Source organism: Pygocentrus nattereri, chromosome 3, assembly GCF_015220715.1.
Source record: "Pygocentrus nattereri isolate fPygNat1 chromosome 3, fPygNat1.pri, whole genome shotgun sequence".
Lineage (NCBI taxonomy): Eukaryota > Metazoa > Chordata > Actinopteri > Characiformes > Serrasalmidae > Pygocentrus > Pygocentrus nattereri.
The window spans coordinates 15,896,210-15,910,712 of record NC_051213.1 but is presented as its reverse complement, the minus strand read 5'-3'; the positions used below and the strand labels follow the sequence as shown (position 1 = coordinate 15,910,712).

The window sequence follows — 14,503 nt, the reverse complement described above, 5'->3', positions numbered from 1 at the left end:
AAAAAAACAAACAAACAAACAAACAAAAAACAAGGTTGGGAAACATACCTAGACCTGGCTTTCACTGTATGGACAAGTTGGCAAATACCAACTGATGGCATGACCCCAGAAGTCCTATTACAGCCCTTTTTATATTTTTAATGTTTTTGTGTGTCATCTGCACCACTGAATAATATAATAGTTTAATGGCAACAATAAGTCAACAGATAGACACAAAGACAGTAAAAGAGAAATGATACTAGTAATCAATGCTTGTAATTATTAAGAAATCATGGGTAATTACTGAAAATGACAGATACTGATAGAGAATTACTAAGACACATAGACAGTAATGGAGGAATGATGATTGCTGAGACATAACAGACAAATAGAAATGCTGATTAGTGACATTTGACAGGTAGTTCCTGAGAAACTAAAGGTACTTTACTTAGAAATGATAAACAGTAAACTGAAAATGTTTACATTATTACAAATAGATAGTTAAGAGAAACATTTGTTAACTGGAGTAACTTAACAAAACTAAAACACTTCTGCTTGTTAGGCAGAAGACTGCAAGTAGTGTAGTCAATGTAATACAGCACAGTTTGGTGTCCAGTCTCATCTACTATAAAAAGGATATCCCTAAATAATACTACTACTACTACTAACAACAACAACAACAACAATAATAATAAGATAGAAGGCACATTTAATAGCTCCAGCATGTAACTCTGCAGGAGCTTTTTAAGCAAAGGGATAATAATGTATAAATGCTTAAACATTTAAATAGAAGAATGTATCTATTTCCTGAATACAGAACAAAACATTACACCACTGTTATATTTTTGAAGTGTTTCTGAATTCCAATAATAGGACTTTGTAACGGCTCCTCCTGGTTCACTGAGCGCAAAACGCTTCAATCAGCCAATGAGCTGATGAACTCGCCACCCAATCAGCACTCAGTAGCAGTAGTAAAAACTAATTGGCACGTAGTAACAGTAACGCCAACTAATCAGCACTCAGTAGCAGTAGTAAAAACTAATTGGCACGTAGTAACAGTAACGCCAACTAATCAGCACTCAGTAGCAGTAATACAAACTAATTGGCACATAGTAACAGTAACGCCAACTAATCAGCACTCAGTAGAAGTAATACAAACTAATTGGCACGTAGTAACAGTAACGCCAACTAATCAGCACTCAGTAGCAGTAATACAAACTAATTGGCACATAGTAACAGTAACGCCAACTAATCAGCACTCAGTAGAAGTAATACAAACTAATTGGCACGTAGTAACAGTAACGCCAACTAATCAGCACTCAGTAGAAGTAATACAAACTAATTGGCACGTAGTAACAGTAACGCCAACTAATCAGCACTCAGTAGCAGTAATACAAACTAATTGGCACGTAGTAACAGTAACGCCAACTAATCAGCACTCAGTAGCAGTAATACAAACTAATTGGCACATAGTAACAGTAACGCCAACTAATCAGCACTCAGTAGCAGTAATACAAACTAATTGGCACGTAGTAACAGTAACGCCAACTAATCAGCACTCAGTAGCAGTAATACAAACTAATTGGAATGTAGTAACAGTAACGCCAACTAATCAGCACTCAGTAGCATAATGCTAGCATCCCATTACCTGTTTGCTGTAGAAAAATGCACTTAGGTTTTGTCAGCTTTTTAAATGCAATACATGCTTCTTATTTCAAAAGAGGAAAGTTCTGGACAAGCGGTTAGAAATGACTTTTTTTTTTAGCGTTTAGTTCCATTCACCCCCGTTCACTGACTCGTTCGCTGGCGCCGTCTGGCATCTCAAAGACATGTTTTTGATATAACGGGAGAAATATGAAGTGGCCTAGACTCCCTTAATCCACCTCTGATTGTGAATTAAGCTTGTTTCTTGTGGTGGCGTTTGCTGCACTAAAGTGTGCCCTCTTCTGGACACTCTGGTTACTGCACACCTACTGTAGAAAGGTGATGGTACAAGGCGATCAACCCCAGTGAATGATTAGCAATGTAGGTGTGTTGGCTGTGCTAGAAAGTTGAGAAATTTACAGACAAATATTGTGGCAGAATAACATTAACGATGATTTCCTTTCATAGTTAAAAAAAACGTTTCAAGTGCAAAAGCTCTCATTATTTTCACTAAGGACTACATCCTGAACATAAGGATAAGATCTCACCAGCTGAATCATCTGAACTCATATGTGGAGTCTCACATTCAACCCAGTCATCTCAATCTTCAGACAGTCATCTATTTGTTATTTATTTTCTATGTTCACATCATTACTATGAATGAACTACTAAGAGTGCACTACTCTCATAACTCTAATATTTCACTTACCACAGCGAATCACAGACAAAGATATCTAACTTCAAACATCTCTCAAGAAATGCACAGGAAAATTCAAGTTAGGGAACTGGATTTGTCTGAATTTCCTAAGTCAACTGAAGTGAAATTTAACCTCAGCCATGATGTCAGAAAAATCCCACACTTTCTGTTAGTTCAAGGCACTGAATAGCTGAAGTGTTTTACCACTGAGCTGCATTAGATCAAAGATCTCAAAGAAAGGAAAACAGCTTCTATCAATCAGTTGAAGAACCCAGTACTTCACATTTAAGAGGCAGATAAAAAAAGATAAAATTTAAACAGAGTTCAATGAGCCAAGAAGAGTCCTCTCATCTATTTGCAGTGCAATAACTTTTAAAACAAATAAAAACATAGGAAGTAGAATCATTTATATAGATGAAATGTTCATCTGTTTGGAGAAATACACATGGCCTTGTACTTCTCTCATACCAGATTAATATTTTGTTAGATACACATATTAAAGGCATGAAAACCAACAGAGGGTGCAATACTGAAGTAGTGCATACCCCTCAAAATTCCCTATATTTATTTTTGCTGGTTTTTAATCTAGGTTTGGGGGCACTACAAGTATTGGGAATGTGTATTCATATCTATTGCTGTTGAAAAGGGGACAGAGTACTACTCTAAAAAAAGACTATGGTTTCTACTTTAAAGGCATAATTTATACACTATATTGCCAAAAGTATTCGCTCATCTGGTTTCACACGCATATGAACTTCAGTGACATCCCATTCTTAATCTATAGGGTCTAATATGATGTTGGCCCACCCTTTGTAGCTATAAGAGCTTCACCTCTTCTTCATCTCTTACTGCTTAAAGTCCAGTGGTGGCGCTTTACACCACTGCATTCGATGCTTTGCATTTTGTTTGGTGATATAAGTCTTGGATGCAGCTGCTTGGCCATGGAAACCCATTCCATGAAGTTCTCTATGCACTCTTCTTGAGCTAATCTGAAGGCCACTTGAAGTTTGGAGGTTTGTAGTGATTGACTCTGTAGAAAGTTGGTGACCTCTGCGCACTATGTGTCTCAGCATCTGCTGACCCCACTCTGTCATTTTACATGAGTTGCTGTCATTCCCAAACGCTTCCACTTTGATATAATACCACTGACTGTTGACTGTGGAATATTTAGCAGCGAGGAAATTTCACTACTGGACAGGTGGCGTCCTATCACAGTACCAAGCTGGAATTCACTGAGCTCCTGAAAGTGACCCATGCTTTCACAAATGTTTGTAGAAGCAGTCTGCATGCTTGGGTGCTTGGTTTTATACACCTGTGCCCATGGAAGTGATTGGAACACCTGAATTCAATGATTTGGATGGGTGAGTGAATACTTTTGGAAATACAGTGTATATGTTGTGTTTCGACAGTTTCACAACTTGGTCATAAGATGTTGACTTGCTGCCGCAAAAATGTGAAGTGTTTAAGCTTCACACAGATGGTTTCTGGGCAGTCTATGGACTTATATCGATGATGAATATTTGAACAAAATAAAAATCTTAAGTCATTTTTCTAAGAGTTGAGGTCCCAAAGCTGCAGAATATGGATATAAAGCCCTCATACAGACCCATTTGTTGGGTTTTGGATGTTATTAGGTTGGTCAACCATACAGAATTTGTGCTCATTTTTCCCCTGTAGAAAAACATGGAGAGTAACATTAATATGGTTCAAACTAATCTTGCCATACTCTAATGAACCTGGTAACAGACAACTGCTCTCTTTGATGGCCAGTAGAGGTCATACTGATTCAACCCAATTCTTTTATCCTCAATAGTGTTGTTTTCTTTTTGCTGTCGTAATTACTGTAGACTGTGTGTTCTTGTTCTTGTGAGTGTAGCGCCACAATAAAGAAATCTTTATTTTGAAAAAGCAGTAGCCTATTTTGAATCCAAAATATACTCCAGTCAGTCACTTCATTCAGTACACCTGCTTGTATCTAAACTCACTGTCCATTTTATCAGGTCCATGTTCTACAATTACAGACTGTAGTCCATCTGTTTCTCTGCATATGTTGTTAGTCCCCTTTTACCCTGTTCTTTAATGGTCAGGACACCTGCAGACACCCATAGAGCGGGTATCACAGATGGAGACCAATTGTAATCCAACTGTATCCTCATTAGGCCAATATCTATCCTTTGTGTTAACTAGGAGCTCCCATAGCACAGGGGTTACTTATACTTATTCAAACAGCAATATTCAGTTAGTAATTTTTGTCAGAGAGTATTTTCTTTATAAATCCAACATTACTTAAAATTTATTTTGTGCCATGTTAATTTTGATAATAAAATATAACACGGCACAAAATATCCAAGTGCCATTTAAAATCCAGCCAAATCAGATTACTTTTAAGGGGGTTGAACACTTTATATTGTCCTCACATTTCCCTTAGTATTCCCTTGAAGCTGGACATTTCCCAGTAATCCCTATCAAAACAGCATAGACCAGCATGATTGGTCACCAACAAACCAGCTGAATGTAAGTGGACACTGCTGCACACTGAACTGGCATAATAACCTCTCCAAAATACCTCCACACAAACAGCAAGCTTTGATGTGATGGTCAAGTTGTGTTAGTGCATGGCTAGTTTGAGCTGGTGTTGCTGTTTAATATAATGGCATCCCATGTGCAGGCCAGCCCTTACTAAGGAGAGTAGTAATAATTAGTAAGCACTTCTGTTTCTTCCACAATGTTTTCCTCAGGCCAAAATCTTTAGAAATTGTTCTATATCCCTTAACCGATCTTATGAGCTTCAACCGGGAAAGCAAGTATCCAGAATTGTGTATGTGAACCATCTGGAACGAGTCCTTATTCAGAGTCTCATTGTTTCTTTCTTTTTTTTGTTTGTTATTACTTGACTTTTAAACCACTTGATTATACCCTAGAGAAACTTCAAGGCTATTCATGGAGAAATCTAAATCATTCCAAAGGGCTCCTCGTGACCATATACAGTGATGCTGAAAGTTTGTGAACCTTTAGAATTTTCTATATTTCTGCATAAATATGACCTAAAACATCATCAGATTTTCACACTAGTCCTAAAAGTAGATAAAGAGAACCCAGTTACACAAATGACACAAAAATATTATACTTGGTCATTTGTTTATTGAGGAAAATGATCCAATATTACATATTGGTGAGTGGCAAAAATATGTGAACCTTTGCTTTCAGTATCTAGTGTGACCCCCCCAGTTCAGCAATAACTGCAACTAAACATCTCCGATAACTGTTGATCAGTCCTCCACACCAGCTTGGAGGAATTTTAGCCCATTCCTCCATACAGAACAGCTTCAACTCTGGGATGTTGGTGGGTTTCCTCACATTAACTGCTCACTTCAGGTCCTTCCACAACATTTAGATGGGATTAAGGTCAGTACTTTGACTTGGCCACTCCTAAACGTTAACTTTATTCTTCTTTAACCATTCTTTGGTAGAACGACTTATGTGCTTAGGGTCGTTGTCTTGCTGCATGACCCACCTTCTCTTGAGATTCAGTTCATGGACAGATGTCCTGATATTTTCCTTTAGAATTCTCTGATATAATTCAGAATTCATTGTTCCATCAATGATGGCAAGCTGTCCTGGCCCAGATGCAGCAAAACAGGCCCAAAAACTTGATACTACCACCATCATGTTTCACAGATGGGATAAGGTTCTTATGCAGGAATGCAGTGTTTTCCTTTCTCCAAACATAACGCTTTTCATTTAAACCAAAAAGTTCTATTTTGGTCTCATCCCTCCACAAAACATTCTTCCAATAGCTTTCTGGCTTGTTCACATGATCTTTAGCAAACTGTAGACGAGCAGCAATGTTCATTTTGGAGAGCAGTGGCTTTCTCCTTGCAACCCTCCCATGCACACTATTGTGGTTCAGTGTTCTCCTGATGGCGGACTCATGAACATTAATATTAGCCAATGTGAGAGAGGTCTTCAGCTGCTTAGAAGTTACCCTGGGGTCCTTTGTGTCCTCGCCAACTACTACGTGCCTTGCTCTTCGAGTGATCTTTGTTGGTCGACCACTGCTGGGGAGGGATACAATGGTCTTGAATTTCCTCCATTTGTACACGATCTGTCTGACTGTGGATTGGTGGAGTCCAAATTCTTTAGAGATGGTTTTGTAACCTTTTCCAGCCTGCTGAGCATCCTTAACTTTTTTCAGGGGTCCTCAGAAATCTCCTTTGTTCAGGCTATGATACGCTTCCTATGAACATGTGTTGTGAAGAGTAGACTTTGATAGATCCCTGTTCTTTAAATAAAACAGGGTGCCCACTCAAACCTGATTGCCATTCCACTGATTGAAAACACCTGACTCTAATTTCACCTTCAAATTAACTGCTAATCCTATAGATTCACATATTTTTGCAACTCACAAATATGTAATATTGATCATTTTCCTCAATAAACAAATGACCAAGTATAATATTTTTGTGTAATTTGTTTAACCTGGGTTCTCTTGATCATACTTTTAGGACTAGTGTGAAAATCTGATGATTTTTTGGTCATATTATGAAGAAATATAGAAAATGCTAAAGGGTTCAAAAACTTTCAAGCACCACTGTAAGACCAGTTTTAGGCAATAAGCAATAAAGAAGTAGAGATGAAGGAAATTAATATCTGTGTTTAGAATCAGATCATGTCTTGCAAGAGCTGAACCACTTACACTGTATATAAAACATTAAAACCGCTTTTACAAAGCCATTGCTGATGCATTTCCTTTATTTGTCTTTATTGTAAGCTTATTTACTGAAATTATACGGAGCAACATTTGTCCTGCAAGAAAACAAGTCTATTTTCTTCACTCTGCTCAGTTTCCACATTCATCTTTCTATCCATTACAAATATAGCATGTTGCTTTTGTAATGAGAAATCATACAAAAGAAAGTGAAGAGAAAGACCAGGTTCTAGACCTGGGGTTGACTGACCATTTCCAGAGAACAAACGTGAAAGCACTGAGAGCATCTCCGACTGTCAGAGACAACAGAGTTTCAATGAATTGTCTGAGCCTTCCAAAATCTCACAAACATACAATTTAAAAGTACAACAACTTGATGTACAAAGGGTGGTGTGTTAACTTAAAAAGGACCAACTTTCAACATAGACAATTCAGTGAACTATTGTGGCCGAGTCTTCAGATAGTTCAGCAACAGAAGAACCCAGGTGTATGAAGCACATATCACATAGTACAACCCATACAGAGGGGACAAAAATATATTTGAGAATGAATCGAAAAGAAAAACTGTAAATCTCATACATTTTGTGTAGTACTACACAGGGATCACATGACAAGATGACACTCACAATATCAATGGCTTTTGGTTTCTCTATACAATGTACAAATGTGTTTTCATGTTTTGAGCCCCAGAGGCTGAAGAGGCATATTTACAATACATTATTAACAATGTCTTCCATGCAAATAAGTATTTTTAATACTTGTTATAAGATGAATATTCATAAAACCTTGACCAGTAAAGTAAGTTACAGGGGCATTACTGACAAAAATGACTTAAATTTCTAGCAGTTTTTTTTTACAGGTATTTTGTAAGAAATTTTTTAAAAATCAACTTTACAGATACGAATTTTTTTGTTTCAATTTCTTCAGTCAACAAATGTGCCTTGAGGCACATGGCAGATTAAAATAAAAAAGCAAGATTTTGTGGCAACATACTATAATGTACATATTTAACAAAAGAAAATAAGAGAAATATCTTTAAAAGACAGAAATTAGAAATAAGCATCTGTCCATCATGGTGCAGGGGCAAAGCAAAGTGTGACTTTCAATCAAATAAATAAAACTAACGTCTTCCCTGTCTCTCAATATTGCACTGGCCTCTTAAAGGGGCAGTGCATGAGAAATTCCTCTGTTCAGTCAAGTACACAATGAAGAGAGGAAAATCTGACAAACAGCACCTTTAAAATTCTAAATATTTACCATCCAAAAGCAATCACTTTACTTAGATATTATTTAAAGTCAAAGATGGACTGTCATCAACTTCATTTAATCTGATAAGAAACGTGACTAATTTTAGAGATCACCATAAAATGAATGATACACGACCAAATGATCTTACATAAAGTGCGTGCATGTGTGTGAAGAGAGGATGAGGAGTCACTGTGTGGCAGCTCAGAGGTCTCACAGACCCGGCTTATCCATGCTGGTTGAAAAAGAAACAAACAGAAACAAAACAAAACAAAAACAAAACAAAACAAAAAAAAAACACGCAGAAACTGAAAGAGCCCTAAAAGATGCTGCAAGCTGTTTCCACGAGAACCTTCACAGACCAGAACATTTACAAAAATCCATCCAGTCTTTAGTGAATAGGTATTGCAGTCAGCTAAAAGTAGCCATGAAAACAAAAGCTCTCCATGTAAAGTGATATAATAAGGCTTCTTCATTTAAATTTCATCCCCTTAAAAACACTGATATTTGCTTTCAGGAAAAAAATGATGATCCATTGAAATTCATTCAATTCAGATTTACAAAAGTCTCAATGCACAAAACCCAGGGATTCCCTCCCTCTCTCTTTGCACATGACCACCACACTCACAATCAAAAACACGTTCAAACTAAAAAGCGCAAGAATGTACAAAACACGTCCACATGTGGAGTGGTGGTGGTGTGGAGGAGACCAAAAGAGGAAAGCAGTGTTGAGGAGAGTTTGCATACTTGCGGAGAGTGACTGAAGTCTCAGCACTTACAGTCACTGATTGTGTTACACAGAAAGATTAGCTGGTTAAGCAGACTGACAGGCACTGCATGCAACAGGGGACAGAGGAGTGTGTCTGTGTGTGCATGTGTGTGAGAGAGGGAGACAGAGGGACTGAGTGAAAGAGACAGACAGAAAGAAAGAGGGGGCATAGATAGGTAGATAGATAGATAGATAGATAGATAGATAGATAGATAGATAGATAGATAGATAGATAGATAGATAGATAGAGAGAGAGATAGATAGAGAGAGAGAGAGGAGAGAATGTTTGAGTGCATTTGTATGTGGGGGGGTTGTTAGGAGTGAGGGTAAAACTTGTTTATTTCTGTCCAGTAATGGACTGAGATATAGAACGAGGGGGGATCATGTCCAGCAGGTACTCGCGCTGTCTGTCTGCTAAACTCGACTTATGACCTCCAACAGTGCCTGGACTCAGGTATGCAATGTTCACTCCTACAAAGAAAGAAAGAAAGAAAGGAAGGAAGGAAGGAAGGAAGGAAGGAAGGAAGGAAGGAAGGAAGGAAGGAAGGAAGGAAGGAAGGAAGGAAGGAAGGAAGGAAGGAAGGAAGGAAGGAAGGAAGGAAGGAAGGAAGAAGTAGAGGCAGAGAGCAAAAGATAGAGGAAAAAGAGGCAGAGAAAAAAAGCACAGAAAAAAGAAAGAAGGTGGAACAGAGGCACAAGGTAGACCGAGAGGAAAAGAAAGAAAACGGATAAATAGAGTGACAGATATATAGAGAGAAGAGACAGACCGATAGTTAGACAGAACAAAGGGGGGTTGGGAGGTAGAGAGAAACAGAGAGAGAGATTATTTGACACAAAGTCAGGCAAAACTTTGAGTAAACAACTTAATTGTTAAAGTCCTATTAAATTCAACTAAATAATTTAAAGTTTACTCTTGGCAGCTGATTAACATACAGGTATAATTTTATACTAAGCTAAAACATTTGTTTTTAAATTGTATTTCTATCAGCAGGAAAACACACGATTTCACTTATTAAGCTCATTTAACTCAGCAACAAAGATCATGCAAAGGACAACAGGCTAATCTGAGATTCATCTTATCAAAAGCTATAACCAAGTTTACTTCTTTTCAGAAAAATGAGCAGCAGTACAGTTTCATATAATTACATAACACAAGGGATTGGCTTGCAGTGCTGATCCTCTTGTGCAAGCATCTGTCCAATCAGAGGAGGCACAACATACTGACGAGTGCAAATACACACACATGCATGCACACATACCAGGGATGCTGTATAGCTGATGTCGACTGTCATGCTGTGCCCGGCTGCTGGAGCTCGAGCAGTGTTTGCTGGTCATGCCCATAATAGCAGTGGGCAGAGCAAGCTGGGAGGCCTGGGCAAAGTTGGACAGCACGCCCCGTGCTGACCCGGAGCCTGCAGAGTTTACACTGCGCTGCAGAGACGCCTGGGAGTGAGCTGCCTGTGACTGGGACGCCTGCGTGGACACACACACACACACACACACACGTGTCTATGCATCTAACCTAAAAAGATCCTTTTTATTCAAAAAATATGTGGATTAAGTGTACCTGATTTTAGAATGCTGAGTTTTGTCAGTAAGCACAATTAGGGCTAGATATCAATGGAAAAAAATACACAATCTGGGCACTGACAAATGATATTTCTCAAACATCGTCTTTTACATGTGATTATTTATGTAGGAATTCATTGAACCTAAATGTCTGCTTCAATTTGTGTGTATCTACCTGTCTGATGGTGTGGTGCCTGATCATGGACTCAGCTTTGCTCACACTGGCTGCAGACACTGTGGGACTAGTAGACAGCGCAGCTTGCTGCTGCAACCGCTGCTCAATCTCCTATAAGAAATTAAAAAAAATAATTTTTAAAAAACACACGGACACACAACAAACATGAAAATACTTCATCACTGCAGTCGGATCAAAACTTTGTGTCAAAAACATCTCTAACAGTTGGCCTTTGTATAGTATGTAGTGATGAGCTGTGGCTGATTAGTGCTTTATCATTACCTGCTCTTGCTGCAGAGCCTTCACGAAGGCATTCTTCAGCCTGTTTGTGTGCTCAGCTTTCAGAGCCTTCTTCTGATTGGATGTCATGCATGTCTCACAGAGGATGCGCCCACCCTTCTCCTGCTTCCAATGAGGGGTGAAGTCAGTCTTACACTGAGCACAAACAAAGGGCTCCAAATGACCCAGTGATCCACGCAGCTTACCTACATGCACAAACACAGGTTTGTTTTTTTTTTAATAATAAATATTTAATAAAATTACCTTTTTAAACTTTTGCGCACACACACACACACACACGTAGCACAACTTGGTCAGGCGAAAATGCCAACTTGGAAAAACACACAAATTGCCAAAACTTCTTATCATAAAGATAAAAAGAGAGGATCTGACAAGACAGGAGAACAATGCCATTTGAAGTTACAGAAACTGTTGCAGTAGTATAAAATCTGTTCATGCTACCCACCGAACTAACACACCAGGCTCCTCTATAAACCAGTTAGTGTGAAGTACAGGGAAATGCAGCCCACATAGGTGATGATGACAGGACATAGGTTTGTGATGCAAAGTTCCTTAGTGCCCTCTCTAAACTGCACTGTGAAACCAAACTAACCAAATCAAATATATACAATGTAACAAAAACATTAACCTTGGTTCACACTGTGGTCCTAACTTTCAGACGTGAGAACGCCCAATGACAGCTTTTGCATTTGTGCCATTTCAATTATCCTACAATTATAACCCTCACCCTGGCTGTCGAGGACACACTGTACGACCTCCTCCAGGCCCAGCAAGTAGATGAACTCAGAGTTGGCAGCTGAGGGAAGGAAGTGGAGCAGTGGTGCTGGTGGTTTGGGTGGTGGGATCTCAAGCAGTGTTTTCTCCAGCTGTTTGCGAAGGGCCAGTTTGGCTGCAGCCTGACTGCTGGCCACATCCTGAAGAGATGTAGAACTAGCACTGGCCAGCGAGGATGACCCCACGGCACTCGCCATCCCAGACACGCCCACCGCTGGCATGTGCGCCAGGTTCATGTAGATTGAGGAGGAGCTGGAGCGCTGGGCTACAGACACTTGCTGACTAGATGCCTGTAAAGCGCACACACATTAAATGTGTTAACTACTGAAGTGCAAAATGTCTTGTGAACAGCTGTTGGAATTGTTTGAACAGACAAAAAAAAACAAAAAACAAAAAAAAACACTGGAACAGTGTAACACACAATAATATCTGGTAATCTATTTGTTTAGTTTGTCATCTTTCTTTATTGCTCAATTAAAGGTTTTTTGGTTACTGTATCTTTAACAGGGGACTCCACCAATCTTTCTCAATTTCTGCAAATTTAAATAGGCAAAATGTAAAGAGTCAAATTAAGTGATTGTGATAGAAACCAGATGTCCAAAGAGTTTAATGCCTCTAAAAGCTACATAACAAATTTATTACATTTAATGGTAAGGAAGTCACTGCCTAATGCCTGAGACACTGTTTTACATCATTTGCTAGTGGTGTTGGATGGTAAATAAAATGGCCACATTTGCAATGACTACAAAAAAAAAAAAAAAAAAAAGAATGCATCTTTGACCATAAGCAATACATCAGTTACTTGAAAAAGTGCCCTAGAATTTTTATACATGCCAATTAATGCATTTCAATTTAATTTTATCATAAGAAGAAATTGTTTGTGGCACAGACAGAAATTTAAACAAAGGCAGCAACCACAGGAGATCAGCTCAACAAAGCCCACAAAAGTCATAGCGCAACAGAATGCATGATATGCAGATATGCGGGAGGAAGTGTTTCACAGCAGCAGGACAACGATGCACAAACAAAACTGAGTTCTGACACATTTTCTGCTCTCGGTGATATTGGGAAAGTGCTTTAACTAACTAGCCTAAGTGAAAAATGTCAGATCTTGTAACTTTAAGCTACGTGTCTTTAGGCTTACAACAGAAAGTCTCACGGAAGACAGGAACATTTCAGTGATCTTAAGTACAGTGTAGTAAAATTAATGCCATGGGACAAATTCAATAATTAAAAAGCTAATGCTTCAGACTAACTCTGTCCAGTCTAAGGACAATAAATCAGTATAGGGGGCGTGGTCCTAGGACGATGAAGTTAGCTCATGATAAAACTTCAAATCTGTAATATACACAGTCATAAAAACGAAACATGCTAGTTTATGCCAGCCATCAACATAAATCTGTTTAATATAGAAACATTTAGCCAGTGATGTAAAAGATATCAGTATTTAAGACCAACAAAGAATCATGTAAACAGACACAAAATTGGAAAGTAAGTGATAAAACATGTGCTAGAACTGAGAAAACAGAAAATGTGTTAAGCTGAAAATATAATAGTAACTGATGAATGAGGAAGTTACATGTTTTTGTAATTTTTTTCAATCATGCTTTTGTTTCAGCAACTTCTTACATTTGACACTTTCAACATTTTATATGGAAGTACATGAATTTTAAGTGAGAAATAAATGTAAACAAAAGCCACTTATTCTTATATCTCTAATTAGTAATTTTTAAATCTTTTTTATAGCATTATTTAAATGTATCAACTTAAACTGGAACATACTTATTAGATTAGCTGATTAATCAAATCTAGTAGACCGATTAAGCTATTACAAAAATAGTAAATTGCAGCCCTAGTTGTGACATCACAAACATGATGAATTTCAGACTGTTTCTACAGCTTGGTTTTCATATATGGGATGGAGAGTAAATGATACTTTAAGAAGGTTTATGCAGTACATTAAACTGTTTAATTTTTATAAACAAGGAAAAATTCAGTTTTCTTTGCTAAAGGGCCCTTTAAAACACAAGCACATAATACACTCTCTCACACACATACACCGTACCTGCTGGTAGCCGACAGCACCGCTGATGTTGGCTGTGGGCGTGCTTATGCTGCTGGGTTTGGGCTGCACTCTGTGGCCCTGCAGCTGCCCTGGGCTTGGAGCAACCACACGTTGTGACATCATCATCTGGGGTACAGAGGCGTTGGCTGCAGACCGGATCACACTCTGACCCTGAGGAGAGCAAATCATCATACAAACACTACTGTATAATCCTGCTACACATTTGTGATTTAAGACCGTAGTTTTACATGCAGCCACAAGATGGCAGTCATGCGCTGTGCTTTTCTGATAATGTCTCAGACACTCACTTCTTAGTCACTTGATTAGAAAAGGCTGCCTGTACTTACAGCCTCAAGTCCAGCTATCCTATAGGGACACTATAAGAGAGAGTTTGGCACCAGGGTAAAATTTAAAATAGACTTTATATTTAGTTAAACAAATTAAAACTGCTGATGCTCTCCTTTTCATATACCCACAACAACATCACCTGCAAATTTTCAGAGTAGTTGGACTGAGATTCAAGACTTGTCTGCACCATGAAAACTACACCCCCCCCCCCCGTAATCCTCGCAAAACAA

The 14,503-nt window shown here is 38.5% G+C and overlaps 1 protein-coding gene across 4 annotated transcripts in view; it reads right to left on the bottom strand.

Moving 5' to 3' along the window:
* Positions 1-7,054: 7,054 nt before the first annotated feature.
* LOC108436554 (transcriptional repressor p66-beta-like) overlaps positions 7,055-14,503 on the bottom strand; it is a 40,031-nt gene continuing 32,582 nt past the window's right edge. For all 4 annotated transcript variants that reach the window (XM_017713097.2, XM_017713098.2, XM_017713099.2 and 1 more), the window contains 6 exons: positions 13,926-14,096; positions 11,814-12,150; positions 11,069-11,271; positions 10,787-10,897; positions 10,302-10,515; positions 7,055-9,513 (listed from right to left, as the gene is read on the bottom strand). In XM_017713097.2, coding sequence (XP_017568586.1) covers positions 9,380-9,513; positions 10,302-10,515; positions 10,787-10,897; positions 11,069-11,271; positions 11,814-12,150; positions 13,926-14,096 — 1,170 coding nt within the window. In that variant the 3' untranslated portion in view covers positions 7,055-9,379. The remainder of the gene's footprint in view (positions 9,514-10,301; positions 10,516-10,786; positions 10,898-11,068; positions 11,272-11,813; positions 12,151-13,925; positions 14,097-14,503) is intronic.